We start from the raw sequence: 15,334 nt of genomic DNA on the forward strand, positions 1-15,334 counted from the left end.
ATCAGCCGTCAATATTATTAGTGGTCGCCAGTCTGCACCGCGAAAATCAACCTGGAGGAACAATCAAAGCTTCATCCATTCACTTCTAAAAACACATATTTGTGACCTCTACTTAAGTCAATTCATCCAGCATCCCACAGTTGTTGCCTTTTTCTCTCAAGTCATATTACCCTGATTTTTTCCGAAAAGTTTGCAGCTTCGATCGAAGCTCTGATTCCTCACGATGGTTCAAATCAGCGAAGTCAAGGGAGGTTCGCGCGAAAACAGGACAATGGCGCATACACACATCAAGGGCCTTGGCCTACGCCCTGACGGTACCGCTGAGAGCTCAGCAGATGGATGGGTTGGTCAGGCAACTGCAAGAGAAGTATGATGCACCTTTGTTGTCTTGATGGGATTTTCGCGCTAATTCGTATCTTTCTGCAGGCATGTGGTGTCGTCGTGGATCTAATCAAAGCGAAAAAAATGGCTGGTCGAGCTGTACTTCTTGCTGGTGGCCCTGGAACTGGAAAGACTGCTCTTGCTTTGGCTGTTTCGCAAGAACTCGGTACGAAAGTGCCATTCTGCCCTATTGTTGGAAGTGAATTGTATTCTGCAGAGGTCAAGAAGACAGAAACACTTATGGAGAATTTCCGAAGGGCCATCGGTATGTTCTGAAGAATTTGGCTGGAGGATTATGTGTCTGATTGTTTACAGGTCTACGAGTTCGGGAAACCAAGGAAGTCTACGAAGGCGAAGTGACAGAACTCACACCAGAAGAAGCCGAGAACCCACTTGGTGGCTACGGAAAGACTATCAGTCATCTCATTATCGGTTTGAAATCGTACAAAGGCACAAAGAAACTCCGGCTGGATCCTAGCATATACGAAGCTATCCAAAAAGAACGGGTGACCGTCGGGGATGTCATCTATATCGAAGCGAATACAGGCGCGTGCAAGCGAGTAGGACGGTCCGATGCTTATGCGACGGAGTTTGATCTTGAAGCAGAGGAATATGTCCCAGTGCCAAAGGGTGAAGTTCATAAGAAGAAGGAGATCGTGCAGGACGTTACCCTTAATGACCTAGAGTATGTTGTTAATGTCCAACATTTATCGGCACATACTGACGTTGCAATTAGTATGGCGAACGCCCGACCTCAAGGTGGACAAGATCTCATGTCCATGCTTGGACAATTATCGAAACCGAAGAAGACAGAAATCACAGACAAACTGAGAGCTGAAATCAATAAGGTTGTGAGCAGATATATTGAGTAAGAGACACCCATTTCTTCGTTACACAATACCTTTACTAATAGTTTGCAGTCAAGGTGTAGCTGAGTTAATACCCGGTGTCTTGTTCATTGATGAAGTGCACATGCTTGACATTGAATGCTTTACCTACCTGAACCGCGCTCTCGAGTCTCCGATTGCACCCATCGTTATTCTAGCCTCGAACAGGGGCAACACAATCATCAAAGGCACAGGAGATGTGACAGCAGCGCATGGTATTCCTCCCGATCTCCTCGCTCGACTTCTCATCGTACCAACGCACCCCTACACCCCCGACGAAATTAAGACTATAATCCGACTTCGCGCCAAAACAGAGAATCTCAACATTACAGATCCTGCACTCGACAAGGTCTCAGAACACGGCAGCAAGATTAGTCTCCGATATGCTCTGCAGCTTCTTACACCTGCTAACATTCTTGCCCGAGTGAACGGGCGTCCGGCCATCGATGTCCCTGATGTCACCGAGTGCGAAGATCTTTTCATTGATGCTAAGCGAAGCGCTACGATTGTCAGTCAAGATAATGGGAACTTTTTGTCATGATCGATCTATGGATGATGGATGCATTTCAAAAATTGAGGTTTATTTGGGTGTACGGAGACGGGGCGGGGTATACTGCATTTTGGCTTCGGATCTAAGTAGAAACTGTCTTTTAGCCAAATAACTAGCCTTTGTAATATCAGTGTATGATGATTTGTCCATTGCAAATATATCGCAAGTTGATGATGATAGCTTGGCATTGCGTCACGTGGGTACCCTGGCGATAAGCTCCAGCGACAATGCATGTGCCTAGGACGACCGTCCAACCACCTCATCCTCAACTCCCGAATCAAGTATATCGCCTTCAGGCCTCAGGAACTGGGATTCTCTATAATTTTATGAAAATAGCGAGCACTGTTTTGTACTTAACATAATCATCATACGGATTGCAATTGCGACGCCACTAGACACTGCTCTTCGTCATTCCGATACCCTCCTTCGAGAACAACCCACGATGGCCAACCCACTTGACACAGACGCCGGCTCAGAGCTGTTCAGCAGCTATGAAGCAGAATTGAAACTCGTCCAGGCCGACCTAAACCAGAAATTAGATCAAATAGCAGAGACTACCGGTGAACAACGGAAGTCGGCTATCGGACAAGCAGAAAGGGCCTTAGATGAGGCCATTGAACTGGTAATACACAACCCAAACGTTGAATGATTGAACACTAAACTGATGGTATCTGTAGTTGGATCAAATGCGCATGGAGAAACAAAACATACCATCCGCCGCTCGCTCAAAAGTCAACATCCGCTTCCGCAACTACTCCAGCGACATCGACGAAGTGAAAAGAAAACTCAAATCCCTTTCTGATGACCGTCGCGCACTATTCGGAGATCGATATACCGATGACCCTGAAGCTGGGGACGCGCACATGGAACAGCGACAACAACTCTTATCTGGCACAGAACGGTTAGAGCGCAGTTCGGCTCGTCTGCAGGAGAGTCAACGACTTGCGCTTGAAACTGAGGATATCGGTCGCAATACACTGGCTGATTTGCATCAGCAAAGAGAAACGATTGAGCGTACAAGGCAGAATTTGCATCAGAGTGAGGGTTATGTTGATACAAGTATCAAGACCTTACGGGGTATGGCTCGTAGGTATTGTACCTCTGATCTCCCAACATATCTCTCTGGTAGATATCAGGCTAATTTTTGACCTACAGGATGGCTACAAATCGGATTATAACTATTGCCATTATCACTGTTTTGATTCTTTTGATCTTTGCGGTTATTTTTAGCAGCTTTCGGTAGACATGATGATGCATTCGCAATGTCTCTCTATCCAGGCGTTTAGTGCGGCAGTTTATCGATTTCTTATTTCTATAGTTACAGCTATGCCTTGATTTGCGATCTAGCAAGCACCTTTGTGTAAATCATTCCAATGATAATGACATTTCAGTACATTGTGGGTATCTAACATGCTAATGCAAAAACTATTCTCTATATATATACATCTACATACAACCCTCGAGACCATCCATCAATTCATAACCCTTACAGCTCCAAAGGCAACATTAACCACCACCCCAACAAACACCGCCAAACCTTTCCGCCAACTCCAAACCCCTTCCTCACGCCTCAACCACATCGCACACCCAATCGGCCAAAAAAATCCCATAACAGCACCCCATAACATATCATCAAGCGCACTATTGGACGACGAGCCAAACCCTCCGCCTTCATCGCCTCCAGTTCCTCCTCCACCGCCAAATGTGATGCCAACACCTGCCCCGTCCGCTCCTGAGCCTTCATCCATCCATCTATCCTCCAACTCACGCAGTTCCGCACCCGTGGGCATAGTATCTGGTGTATGCGAAATAGACTGCAAAGCCAAGAACTGGGACCTCAATGCCGCGACTTCACCCGGCGTGAACCCGGCTGATAATAAACGATCGAACCCCCTTGGAGCCGGTGTTGTGGTCGCCATATCATCTGCCTCTTGTTCTTCATTTCGTTCCTGGTGTGTAGTTGTTGTTGCTGCTGTTGAGTCATGTTGCTGCTGTTGAAGGAGGAATGTCGACGCCATTGCAGCCTCGGCGCTCAGGTCTGATGCGGATAGGACGATATCACCGATTGAGCAGTGCACGTAGACACGCGGTATATCATCGGGGATTGCATCGCGCAATATGGCTTTACCTTTTTTGTCTTTTGAGGATCCATTCTCGGTCGAATTCGTAGATAACGGGGTACTCGTTCGTGAAGAGGGGGGCAATTTCAGAGACGTGGTGAGCGGGGAGGTATCTTCAAGTCCTCGTCCAGAACATATGAGTCTTATTCTTCGATTCGCAAGGTCGGGTGGTAAATGTCCTCGGATTAGCTGTTTGACGCCTGCGACTGTCGTCGTTGATGGACTGGTGATTCCTAGTTGGACATCGGGAATGGATGCAGAGAAGCGGATGATTAAATTTAATTCGGGGGTTGAGTCTGGAGATAATGACTGTCGGTGTTTTATAGTGTAGTCGTCCATGATTGGATTATACGGCTGTTTCGTGAGGTGTATGTGTTCGAAGTGTTCGAAAGAGCTAAGTTGCAGTAAGTGAGATCATGTAATCTGCATCCCCGTTTCGCCACCGACTCCGGCCGGATAGTTAAGCTTATCGGCGCCAGCTATCGGGGTCCCGCAACAATACAGCCTGTATGACAAGGGGATGCTGTCTTCAATCTGCATAAATGAAATACAAAATCATTTCTCGAGTCTGTATGATGAGATGCGGGTGTTTAGGTATTTTCATCTTTAGAAGAAATAATTCATATTGACAGTCCTAAATACATCTAAGCCTGCCTGTAAAGGATATATAATTGGTACCGCCTCTACCTAGGTAGGTGTTTATGAACGCAGTATGTGCAAACTAGATGCAAGGCAATTAAAAAAATGCCATATCATCCTAGGTATATTATGCAAGTGGCGCTGCAACATGGAACTAAGCGATCCGTATAGCCATTCAAGTGAGAACATATCACACTGATTTCGAATCAAACGCCGCCCAATGCAAGAATAAAGTTGAAATTAAACTCGAATAATCAAATCACACCATAAAGGATTCTCCACAGCCGCATTGTTCCTCTGAAATAACGTTAGTCCACCGTCCATATAGACTTCCGAGAGAAATACTCACTTATGTTCGGGTTGCGGAATACAAATCGCTGACTGAGTTTGTCCTCATGCCAGTCCATCTCACTGCCTATGATACTAAACAGAGCCTTGCTGTCAATAAGCACCTTGACCCCATCTTGTTCGACTACTTCGTCAAACTTTCCAGGTTTGTCGACATATTCAAGATTATAAGCCAACCCGGAACAACCCCGATTCTTCACTCCTACACGAATCATCTTTGGATCGGGCTGAGACAGCATAGATCGAAGCTGCGAGACCGCGGTTGGCGTAAGGGTCATTGCCGCTTTTCTGGGACGAAGTCTTGAGCGACGAGGCTTCGTAGCGGATTCGGATGACGGTGCTGGAGTTGTCTTTTGAGCTTCGCCTTCCCTCACGCTAGTTGAGGGCTTCCGATCTGCGGATTGAAATGCATTGTAAGAATTGTTTTGCGCATTGTGTGAAGCGTCCGTCGCAATGGATGTGTCTGGAATTCGGGCGTTTCGGGGAGGAGGGGGCACCTCTGGAAGGGTGTGAGGTCTGTAGGCAGTCGCAGTCTGCATGTCACGTCTCGAAGAATGATATTTTCCGGCATACGAGGAGAAAAACCGGTGCGAACAGATACATCGTTGCGTGGACCGCGGGTTGACAAATCTAGAAAGTGCTGCAGATGATGTCACTGTAAGACGGACGACCTGAGGTAGAGACATCTTGGGAGTGTATATTGTATATGTTGAGGAATTACTCGATGTAAGAGAAACTCGACATAAGCGACGGACAATAAATCAGTGGTTTTGCCAGTCGAGAGTCAAGTGTTGAGCAAAGTTGAAGTTGATTTATAAGAGAAAGCGGTTCGTTTTCTTCGGCGGCAACTCGGCTGTTGCTTGCCGTAGTCAGGCGGTTTCATGCAGCCAGCCAATCAGCATTGATGTATTTCAAACATCTGACTTTTTGATGTTCAGACGAACAAAAAGATAAGGACGCCGACCGGCTACTTAATACAAGGTATATAGTTATTTTGACTTCCCGAAAAGGAAAAAAAGGGGGTTGCAGTCATTAGAATGAGCAAAAAGATGGACAAACCGGTAATCGAAACCGGGACCTCATCTATGCTAAAGATGCGTTATACCACTAAACCATTCGCCCTGATTGGTTGAATTGCCGCGATGTTTTCGGCTATATGAATTATCTGAATATTGCAAAGCTGTTAGGTATACAACTAGTTGCATCAATAATATCAAAATAAGTGTACTATATGAATAAGACTGAGTCTGTGAGTATATACAGAATGTCGTTGGTTGGTGGTGGGTGTGCCTGAGCAATGTGGCACCGAGTGAGTGGCTAGTGCGCACTTCCTTTCTCATTGGACAGATCATCATTTATCTGGCTTGTCGCAGCTGAGACTCGAGTGTGGCACATATCCTGAAATAAACAGTCGAAGAAAAACGAAATTTGTTTCAACCCTTCAATTGAAGAACAAATTAAGTGAAGATGTCATGGTTGTAAATCCATGTCCAAACATTCCAGGTCCTGCACTTACAGTAGGTGTTCGCCATGGAAGCCTCCCCTTTGACTCAGCAAAGTAGGCCAGAGGTCTTTCAGCCAAAGATTGTCACACTATACGAATCTTTATTCCAGGTAAGTATAACTGATGTTCTACATATGAGGAGCTTCCACTTAAACATCATATAGGTGACTGAAAATATTGAGCCGAGCGAGGGCTTCTGGAGAGAGTTTTATCTACTTCCTCCTGATAGAGAGCACCTGCGCCGCCTCTTAGATGGAATCTCTGCAGATGATACGTTGTTATTGCAAGGAATCACTCGACGATTGTTTTCCCGATCTATACGTGAAGCCGCATCTGGAGTGTCTCCAAATGACGCCCATGCACTCAAGGTTAGAAGACCGGTAATTCTAGTTTCCCGATAGACTCCTTTCTAACCGCCAGCAGACCCTCACTATATTCCTAGGAAGTATCTCGGTCAAAAAGTATACCAATCCTAGTTCCGACATCATTACCGTACTCGCCGGACTCGATGAGGTGGATCAAGTCTTTACCGACTTTGTCGCCGTGCTGGACAAAATCATCCGTAGCAGCGGTCATTGTAAGTGCCTGCGTTCATTGTACTTTCTGGTCTCGGACTAAGTAGGACAACTGCAGTGAATCTTCGCCTGAAGGCGATCAGAACGACTATCGCCATGGTCAGCGGAGCATATAAAACCAGCCTCGTCACATATTTCATGCAACGAGATTTCTTCCCTTCCATTATGAAGGTACGCCGCTTTCCCATTCTTGAACATTAGCAAGGTTCCTGATCTAATGACATCAAGTTTATACATGATCTGGACACCAACCTGCAAATACTGGAGCCATTCCTGCTCCTCGGTCTATTAGCAAACTACAATAAATTCGAATTTCAGAATCCATACCAACAACGACTTGACGACTTTGTCAATGAAGCCACAATCCAGAAAATCGTCAAAGGTGTAGGGCTGTCCTGCGCTGGTCTCAGAAACGCATACGTTGCCATCCAAGATGATCTTCCGGAAGGTTGGACGTTGAGCAATACCCTTGTCTTCTTTGGCTTACGAGCTTTGACTGGTGGGAATAAAGACAAAGCTGCAACCTCGACAGCGGAAGAAGTCAAAGAAACCTTTGCTGCTCAGTAAGTGTTTTGATTTTGCACTGCAAGGTCAAGGTTACTGACGTTCAAAGACCCGAATCTGAAGCTGCAGTTCTCTTGGCCACCTACGACTTTGCCAACGCAAACAAACTATTTGGATACAGTCTAGTGACTTCCATACCGGAAAAGCGAAATGAAGAGTCTCCCTTTGCAAGTTTCCTCTCCCTAACATCCTATCTACTCCAACACGCTTACCGGTCCGAGAGAGTCGCAACATACGCAGAGCTCAACATGTTCTCGCTTCGTATAATCGTTGAAGATCCCATGCTGTGCAAGCGGATCTGCAGCGATGACAACAAACGTAGCGTGCGCCTGTGTCGACAGAGACAACCGCATCTCCCGCTTGTCAGTGGTGACCGCGTGCTGGCGACTGTTATCTTCGATATGATGATTGATACGATCACACACAACCTCCGGCGCCGATTAGACACCAACCTCTACAGGTGAGTAGTTTTCATATTGACTAAACGTCAAAGTCAATGTTAACGAAGATAGTCACGTCATTGCGATTCTCATCCGACTCTTCACCTACCTCTCCTCTAACAAAACCCGACTCACATACCACTGGGCCGAAATGTGGCGCACTCTTCTCTCCCTCATGCGATTCCTCACCACTTACTCATCCGATCTGTCCTCATCACCACACATCGATACCCTGACAATCTCACTCGTGGACCTGATTGCATTCACATTATCGACGGGTGACACTTTCCTCCCCGACCCAGCCTCATATGACGATCTCTTTTACAAAATCGTCGAAGCTGGGCCGATCATCGCTCGATTTCGGGACGCTTATAAATTGACGACGATGACACCAGTACCCGGCAGTAATGCTCCTCAGGGAGCGTCTGTCAATACTCTAATTACCGTCTCCACCCATTTTCTCACACTGCTTTTCCAGACGGATAAATCCGCGACCGAGTCCGGTGATACGGCCGCTACTGCCCGAAAGAAGAATCTTGGTCCGAGGGAAGTGCATCAGATTATCAAGCAGGGATACGATACACTCAGCATTCAGCCGCAGGAAGGATTGAATACGTGGGAAAAATGGCGCGAGGCGGATAGGAAGCTTGAGTTGAAGCGCGCGGCGCGATGTGCTGTTGAGGATGCGAGGAAGCTCGTTCTGTAGTAAATTCGCGGGTGGTTCGATTTGTTGTTTACATAGCTTGTTTTCGTGTATATACAAGCACACTTTGTGTTTTTGGAGTCTACGATATCTACTACATATAGGAGGTTGTCACAATGATGAGCTATCAATTCATACGAGACCTAATTATCCTAATACATATCGCACAACACCAGAGCGGTCCCCCGTGAGGGTAAATGATATCCAAATTCACCCAGCTATTATCGTATTCTCCAGTTCCATCCTTCGGCATCTTCACTCTCGAATGCTCAGATAAGACGAGAGGTTGCAGTGCCTGGATTAGGAATCGGCACTCCAGTAGCCTTTTCCAAGTATTCCGTACTAGCACTAATATACTTGTTTGAAAAGAACTTTTCGGAATTGCGGCTCAACCAGATTGTGAATTTGCTCAACTCTTCGCGCAGACGGTTGATGGATTGTTGGTCCATGTTTGTCTGAGCAATAAGTTCGGGGAGAACAGCTGACAGAGGTCGTTAATGAGATTCTCATGAGAAGGATTAATTGGAGTAATGAACATACCGAATAATCGAGCGAGATGATGAGCTCCATAAATATCAAGAGGTCCCTTGTCAACGTAATTTTCTGCACCACTTTCCCATTTCTGGCGCAATAATCGATACTGCTCTCTTTCAAACTTATAGAGTAGGACCTTGTCCAGTGACTTGTCAAAGTACTCTTTGATACCCATGATCACTTCTTCGAGGATATCTAATTCAGCTGTTGTTGTGCGTTTTGGTTTCTCCTCTTCAGAGTAGGACTGGAGTATCTCATTCACAGAGTGATGAGCCGGTAATGCCACAACTTGCTGGTTCTTGGTTATATTTTCCCAGTCATCCACAAGCAATGCTTTGAGGGTATCAGGGAGCATGATGCGGATCGACGGCCGCAGGTGGAATTGGTCCTCCTGAGTAACCAATCAGATATACGTTTTGATATGTGAATTACTTCAAATACGCACCTTTTCAATCTCATTGTCACGGCCTCTCTTGGTGCCTTTCGCAGGTACTGAAGATTGTCGTTCTTCACTACCTCGTCCAGAGTCTGAACCTCCTCTCCGCTTGGAGGTCTTGCTGGTGGTGACATTAGATTTCCCCCACATCTGAGCAGTAACTTCTCTTCGAATCTGAGCAGCTAGCTCCCGATTCTCTTCTGTGAATTTCCGAAGGCGTTCCTGGGGAACCCAATCATCCCAACTGTTTCAATGATATCAGCTAATGTTCTGTTGCCACAATTGATTACTGCGTTGCACTCTTTAGGCATATCAGGCTCCCGAGATAGACAACTAGTACAGTATGACTGGTTTCCGGGCGTGCTAGCAGAGCTGGTGGACGTTGCTGATGGGGGAACTGACGCCAAGGCTTCCAACGCGGAGGGGTGTTGAGGAATCATGGAGAAACTTACGTGTTTTTCCAGCCTTTGTAGTGCACTAAATATTCGTAGGGACTCTTGCGATCATCAGGGTCGACATGTCTCATGTCCATGATCTTGGCCTCATAGAGTACTTCATGGTGAAAACAAAGAACCTTTTCGTCCCGGTTGTAGTTAGAGCTGGTCGGCGCCATGATGCCGCTGATAGCAAATCTTTCAACTCAGATGTCTCCCAAAGAATGATCGACAGATATGGTTAATCAATATCTGGATGCTCTTTGAATCTCTGGCGAATTTGGAGAGTGTAAAAATAGATCTTGAGTCCCAGGGTACACTTTTATAAAGCAGTCACCACATCAACAAGGACAAGTATTCCGGAAGAAGAATCTCAGCACTTTCCTGAATAGAAATAATGCTGCTCACAAATTTGACTAAAGAAAACAGCAAGTTTTTATTATGTCAAATGTGATTGTGCTGTTGCCAGACCCGAGGATAGTGAACCCTGATCAGCGTCTATTCTCAAAGCAGTGCTTGATGGAGGGATTTACCAGGTCTGTATGGTTTAATAATTTGTGTGTGATGGACAGGTCACAGCAATGGTGTTTGTAGCAATGGTGTTTGTATGACCTGGATTGGTATGGCTCAAAGCGCAGCAGACAAGGGTTGAAGTATGGTGAAGAAGAGGAAAGGGAGCAAGAACAACGGGGAGCGGAAGGAGAAGGCAAAACGCGCTCTTCCTTTGGTCTGTGTCCAGCCTCCTCCTATATCCTCCTAACCTTCATGCACAAATCACCACTTTGGTTTTCTGGCAGATTCGTAGTCCATTCCCAGACTACGAATCATTTAGTGTTGCACACTAAGTTACCAACATTTTACACTACTTGCCAAGATCTCTGTTGACTGTCCAGTGTACGCGTTTTCGCCTGATCCATGTTACCTCACCAATCGCTGGCTTACGAGACTCGAGATTGTACGTACTTCCGAAAAACACTTCGGAAAAGATTCATCCTGTATAGGTCTACGAGTTTTGGGACTTATTTTGCGTAATCTCAGAGTCATCTGGGCTATAAGAACGCTTTTACTCAAGTGGCTGCTATGGCTCCATCGGAGGAATCTATTCTAAGCAATTTCCTGCTATCTCCCGCTTCATTGCCGACCATTATCTCGCTGCAGAAATTCACTGAGCTTTTCCCAAAGCGCCTGCAGTCCCATCCTCAGATCAGGGTTTTGTACAGGGAATTGCAAGAACTGCGCGCTCAGGATATGGACATGATCACAGAACATATCCTCGATGAAGTCAAGGCCAGCGAACAACAAAAGGTTGACCTGCTGCAAGCCGCCAAAGCGTCGGGAGTTCATGGCTTCGGAGACAGTGAAAATCGTGAGACGAACCTCGACCTCGAGTTTTTCGGACAGGCATCCACCACCCAACAAGTGGAATATCATTCCTCCTCCAGCCTTCTTGCAGAAATGGAGAGCGCCTGTGCCGCCCTGGAGCAAGAAACCGCGGCTGTAGAGCAAGAAGCTACTTCCACTCTCTCTACAGTAAAGAAGATTGTCAGTGATCTGAGCGATCTTCGTTATGGGAAGTTGAACAAGTCTGGAATTACCCCCGAGGAGTACGCCGGTGAAGTTGTCCGCGGACTGCACGGTCTACAAGATGCGTGTGACCGCGCCAACAACATAAAGTCATGATATTTCCCCGGTTATCCTCCTTTCGCATTGGCCACTACGGCATTCTCACATTCTCACACTCGCAGAGTCATCGGTATTAATGATACGAAACCAAAATTCCATTCAAGTTGACTATGGCAATCCTCCGCCCAAACACATGAAGAAACACACTGTCAAAAGAGAAACGTCGAAATTCCAAAGTACATTTTTGCCTGACAATTACTTATGCATCTATCTCCAGAAGAAGTGACCACCCAATCAAAGACTCCATACCCCAATCATGTTCTGTGGCTGTGTCTTGCGGTACAACCGGCTGGCCAACTCGATCAAAATCATATGCCGTTATAGGTGAACGCTGCTTCCAATTGACAGTTGGATTGCCAGGCACTCGGGGAAGAGGTGGGAACCGACTATAGCCAGACCGTACTCGTTGATATCCTTCGTGTTTGCGCTCGCTTGAATCAGGCCATGGGGCCTGCAACCTGGAGGGGTTTTCCGCTTCGTCAGGCCTCCAGATTGTTGTTTGAGCTAGTACGGCTGATCGGAAATCTCCAAACCGTCTTCCACCAAGAGCCGGCTGTATGTCCGTAGCGCAAAGCGAAGCTTTCTCCCTCCTTCTCAGCGTTATAGTTCGACTCATTTTTCCAGTATTATCTTCCAGTGTCTCCACACGGTGGACAAGCCACTCGTTCATGTCAGCCGGTACAAAAGGCGACTTTGGTGCAATGTACCCTATATTCGATCGCATCCTTCGAAAGTTATCTCGCTCTCTCGTGTCGTCCGAAACCCATGTCAATGAGCCTCCTGTGCCTCCAGGCTGGAGACTTGTTTCTGATGTAGAAATAATGCTCTGCTTCGTGAGTCCTATTAGCCTTGGAGACTTTTGAGGTGCAGATCGTGTAAACCATACCACTTCATGGTCTCTAGATACGGTCGAAGATTGTCTCTCTTGCAACGTGCTGTGTGTATCTTCTCGGATAAGAGTGCTATGTTGGGACTGGGCTGGCAACGCCCCCGCTGACAGGCCCATAAGGAACTACCTCTGCCGACGGCTCTCGTCGGCTTCAATTTATTGGGTGGTATTTTTTGAATCGTCAAAGGCATCTGCTTGGATATCAGGTATATGTTAGATCTGTGGGAGCCTAAGTCATAGGGCAGTATGGGCCGGCTCGTCAGATGTTTATTACCATAGAAGTGTGACTCTTCTGGGATGGGGTCACAACCATTGAGTCAGATTGCTGATCGATGGAAGCTGAGATGGGAAGCTCTTTGTGTTCCTGTCTGAGCGTATGTCAGGACGAAGAGAAGGAGAAGATGAAGAAGAGGATTGGAAAGAAGAAGAAGATATCAGAAGAACTTTCACAAGAGGATATCGACCTTATGACATGGCCATATCGATCGGTCACGCAATCTTATTTTGAGGAGAATTCCCAGCTGAAGGTGCAGAAACATGGGATATTTCGGGGAAAACACTGGGCTCTTGTATTGTGTACGGTATGGCGCTATGTCTACGTGTACACCATCTGGATTTTGTCGGAAATTTCCCTTTCTGTCGTTGCTAGGCAGGCACATCGAGTTTTTGAGAGGCTATTGAGATCAGGCGGTGATGGTGTTTACAATAGCGCCTAGAAATTTTCCTGTATTACAGTGCCACATCTGTTTGTCTATTGTCTTTGTTTATTGAGTGTCATTAGACGAGATTCTTGTGTGTTCGTCCTACAGATTGCCCGACTCCGCACCGACTACCGACTCCCTGCTGGTCAATATCACCCAGGCTAGTGATTATTCTTTGTTTGTTTGTATATAGATTATTGGAGCCTGTATGTTTACCTCGGTTTCGCATGAGACAGCTAGTAGGGCGTAGAATCGGAACATTTCCCCGGTCATCATGTTTTCTTCACTGGTGTCTGTTTTATATATTCGACACGCCCGATAGGTATGCGCAAATGCTACCCCGGATTTTGATACATATGTATTGTCCGTGCACTAAGCTTAAGTTCAGGAGTCAGTACAAACTCATGTAAGCGACTATCGTATCTAATCATCCAGATTTCTCAAAAGATCATACATTGAAGCAACTTGCTGCATCTATCCCAGCACTCAACATTTGAAAACGTGCTTCGTTATCTTATCAGTACGGATATCCGATAAGATAGGCAGTCTTGGCAGGGCTAGACGCGTCGCGGGTTCCTTGCTGTCCTCGACGAGTTACACCGCACAGAAATCTTCACCGTCGACAATCAGGCATTCGAGAATAAGATAGACGACAGAAACAATGCCTTCGGTACCACTTCACCCTCCTAACAAATCCTCTACCGTCCTCGACACGACAAATGACAACAATCCTCTTCCCCCACTCCTCCGGACACCCTCCGGACTCGCCATCCTCGAACTCCAAGGCACAATCAATTTCCCTACCACTACCCCGAACGATGATGTCGACATGGATACACAAACTGAGGAAGAAAATACAAAAACAAAAATAATCGAAACAGAACTCGGCAAAATCATGTTCCCGGATTACTCTGACCTCGACCCAGAAAGTACAAAATGGATGAAACGTGTCTACTTGTACGCTGGACGATATCAGCGTATGACGGGTGAAGTGAAGAAATTGGCTAAACCATTGGCTGTTATACAGCGACGACCAATTACAAAGATGCAGGATGAGAATGGTACTGGAGGCGGTAACGGCGGACAAGATGAGCTTGAGATTGTGGACGTGATTAAATACAAGATTATATTTGCGTCGAGGCCGGAACCTGTTGGATTGGAGTGAGCGACTGCTAAAAGGGATCGCGACTACAAACAGCTTCTATTGAAAGAACAATCGCCGAACGATCTTGAAACCGACCCGCCCACGCGCCCACATCGCTCGTAGGATATTATGATCATGCAGCATTCTCATAATACACTGTCAACACATCACCCTCCTTCGCATCGGCGAGAAAAGCCTTTAGCGTTTTATGCGCCGGACACTCATGGTCATAGAACTTCATATCCTCCATTGTCGCAAAGGTTGTTTTGACGCCGAAATTGTAGCCCTGACTACGCGGATCGGGGAATGCGGGACCAAAGGAGACGTTGGAAATATATGGTTTACCGTCCTGTCCGACAACGATCTGGTTAGCTTGCCGGGGATGACTTGGTTCATGCTGTGTGGGTAGTGAAGGGGAATGAATGTACCTTGACAGCAGTCTTGACAAGCTGCTTATATTCCCCAACCAGACGCGTGCGATCCTCTTCCTTGGGGATATTGAATAGAGTGATACGCTCGACGGTACACATTTTCGCAGCTGTTATGACTCGACGAAATGAAATTTGGAAGTGACGGCTGTTTTCTGTTGATGCAACCTCCTTATTTAGGATAGTGATTTGACGAGGATGAGTATATAGACTTGTACGAACGAGTGGGCGTAACATGTATTTGAGATAATATGGACAACAATCCATAAATATGGGTTTCCAGGTTGACCTCCTCCAGCCCCTCAGTCCAAGCTCAAATTCCGTCCAAACTGCGCGAACAACCGCGGATATCCTTCCCCGGATACTCGGGTAAA

At 46.5% G+C, this 15,334-nt stretch overlaps 10 protein-coding genes and 1 non-coding gene across 11 annotated transcripts, besides 1 other annotated feature; 5 read left to right on the top strand and 6 right to left on the bottom strand.

Moving 5' to 3' along the window:
• Positions 1 to 57: 57 nt before the first annotated feature.
• Positions 58 to 1,966, top strand: TSTA_078040 (AAA family ATPase Pontin, putative). Its single transcript, XM_002341788.1, has 5 exons — positions 58 to 367; positions 427 to 646; positions 697 to 1,066; positions 1,118 to 1,249; positions 1,302 to 1,966. The coding sequence occupies exons 1-5, from the start codon at positions 224 to 226 to the stop codon at positions 1,807 to 1,809; spliced, it is 1,374 nt and encodes a 457-aa protein (XP_002341829.1). The 5' UTR covers positions 58 to 223; the 3' UTR covers positions 1,810 to 1,966.
• A 100-nt stretch (positions 1,967 to 2,066) lies between these two features.
• Positions 2,067 to 3,235, top strand: TSTA_078050 (vesicle transport v-snare protein, putative). The gene is made up of 3 exons (XM_002341789.1): positions 2,067 to 2,440; positions 2,496 to 2,908; positions 2,974 to 3,235. Exons 1-3 carry the CDS (start codon positions 2,261 to 2,263, stop codon positions 3,059 to 3,061), a joined length of 681 nt encoding a protein of 226 aa, XP_002341830.1. The 5' UTR covers positions 2,067 to 2,260; the 3' UTR covers positions 3,062 to 3,235.
• A 50-nt stretch (positions 3,236 to 3,285) lies between these two features.
• On the bottom strand, positions 3,286 to 4,277 carry TSTA_078060 (conserved membrane protein, putative; the record flags this gene model as incomplete). Its single annotated transcript, XM_002341790.1, has 2 exons — positions 3,286 to 3,946; positions 4,001 to 4,277. 2 exons carry the CDS (start codon positions 4,275 to 4,277, stop codon positions 3,291 to 3,293), a joined length of 933 nt encoding a protein of 310 aa, XP_002341831.1. The 3' UTR covers positions 3,286 to 3,290.
• A 269-nt stretch (positions 4,278 to 4,546) lies between these two features.
• TSTA_078070 (iron-sulfur cluster assembly accessory protein Isa1, putative) lies at positions 4,547 to 5,724 on the bottom strand. Its single transcript, XM_002341791.1, has 2 exons — positions 4,927 to 5,724; positions 4,547 to 4,874 (listed from the first exon to the last, which is right to left on the bottom strand). The coding sequence occupies exons 1-2, from the start codon at positions 5,609 to 5,611 to the stop codon at positions 4,837 to 4,839; spliced, it is 723 nt and encodes a 240-aa protein (XP_002341832.1). The 5' UTR covers positions 5,612 to 5,724; the 3' UTR covers positions 4,547 to 4,836.
• A 251-nt stretch (positions 5,725 to 5,975) lies between these two features.
• On the bottom strand, positions 5,976 to 6,047 carry TSTA_078080. Its single transcript has one exon. It is a non-coding gene; the product is annotated as a tRNA-Ala (tRNA).
• A 283-nt stretch (positions 6,048 to 6,330) lies between these two features.
• Positions 6,331 to 9,092, top strand: TSTA_078090 (uncharacterized protein). Its single transcript, XM_002341792.1, has 7 exons — positions 6,331 to 6,539; positions 6,594 to 6,797; positions 6,853 to 7,006; positions 7,063 to 7,175; positions 7,233 to 7,567; positions 7,618 to 8,028; positions 8,081 to 9,092. Exons 1-7 carry the CDS (start codon positions 6,456 to 6,458, stop codon positions 8,712 to 8,714), a joined length of 1,935 nt encoding a protein of 644 aa, XP_002341833.1. The 5' UTR covers positions 6,331 to 6,455; the 3' UTR covers positions 8,715 to 9,092.
• On the bottom strand, positions 8,111 to 10,772 carry TSTA_078100 (histone acetylase complex subunit MRG15-2). The gene is made up of 5 exons (XM_002341793.1): positions 10,649 to 10,772; positions 10,134 to 10,574; positions 9,691 to 9,925; positions 9,252 to 9,636; positions 8,111 to 9,192 (listed from the first exon to the last, which is right to left on the bottom strand). The coding sequence occupies exons 2-5, from the start codon at positions 10,292 to 10,294 to the stop codon at positions 8,981 to 8,983; spliced, it is 993 nt and encodes a 330-aa protein (XP_002341834.1). The 5' UTR covers positions 10,295 to 10,574; positions 10,649 to 10,772; the 3' UTR covers positions 8,111 to 8,980.
• A 258-nt stretch (positions 10,773 to 11,030) lies between these two features.
• On the top strand, positions 11,031 to 11,795 carry TSTA_078110 (uncharacterized protein; the record flags this gene model as incomplete). Its single annotated transcript, XM_002341794.1, has 2 exons — positions 11,031 to 11,070; positions 11,188 to 11,795. The coding sequence occupies 2 exons, from the start codon at positions 11,031 to 11,033 to the stop codon at positions 11,793 to 11,795; spliced, it is 648 nt and encodes a 215-aa protein (XP_002341835.1).
• A 57-nt stretch (positions 11,796 to 11,852) lies between these two features.
• TSTA_078120 (uncharacterized protein) lies at positions 11,853 to 12,804 on the bottom strand (the record flags this gene model as incomplete). The annotated part of the gene is made up of 2 exons (XM_002341795.1): positions 11,853 to 12,591; positions 12,685 to 12,804. The coding sequence occupies 2 exons, from the start codon at positions 12,802 to 12,804 to the stop codon at positions 11,998 to 12,000; spliced, it is 714 nt and encodes a 237-aa protein (XP_002341836.1). The 3' UTR covers positions 11,853 to 11,997.
• Positions 12,805 to 13,068: 264 nt separating this feature from the next.
• Positions 13,069 to 13,130: a sequence feature (GA-rich).
• Positions 13,131 to 14,049: 919 nt separating this feature from the next.
• Positions 14,050 to 14,621, top strand: TSTA_078130 (sister chromatid cohesion protein Ctf8, putative; the record flags this gene model as incomplete). Its single annotated transcript, XM_002341796.1, has 2 exons — positions 14,050 to 14,549; positions 14,600 to 14,621. 2 exons carry the CDS (start codon positions 14,050 to 14,052, stop codon positions 14,619 to 14,621), a joined length of 522 nt encoding a protein of 173 aa, XP_002341837.1.
• TSTA_078140 (stress responsive A/B barrel domain protein) lies at positions 14,215 to 15,234 on the bottom strand. The gene is made up of 2 exons (XM_002341797.1): positions 14,961 to 15,234; positions 14,215 to 14,881 (listed from the first exon to the last, which is right to left on the bottom strand). The coding sequence occupies exons 1-2, from the start codon at positions 15,225 to 15,227 to the stop codon at positions 14,666 to 14,668; spliced, it is 483 nt and encodes a 160-aa protein (XP_002341838.1). The 5' UTR covers positions 15,228 to 15,234; the 3' UTR covers positions 14,215 to 14,665.
• Positions 15,235 to 15,334: the final 100 nt, after the last annotated feature.

This window comes from Talaromyces stipitatus, genomic scaffold (genome assembly GCF_000003125.1).
Source record: "Talaromyces stipitatus ATCC 10500 scf_1105507295523 genomic scaffold, whole genome shotgun sequence".
Classification (NCBI taxonomy): Eukaryota; Fungi; Ascomycota; class Eurotiomycetes; order Eurotiales; family Trichocomaceae; genus Talaromyces; species Talaromyces stipitatus.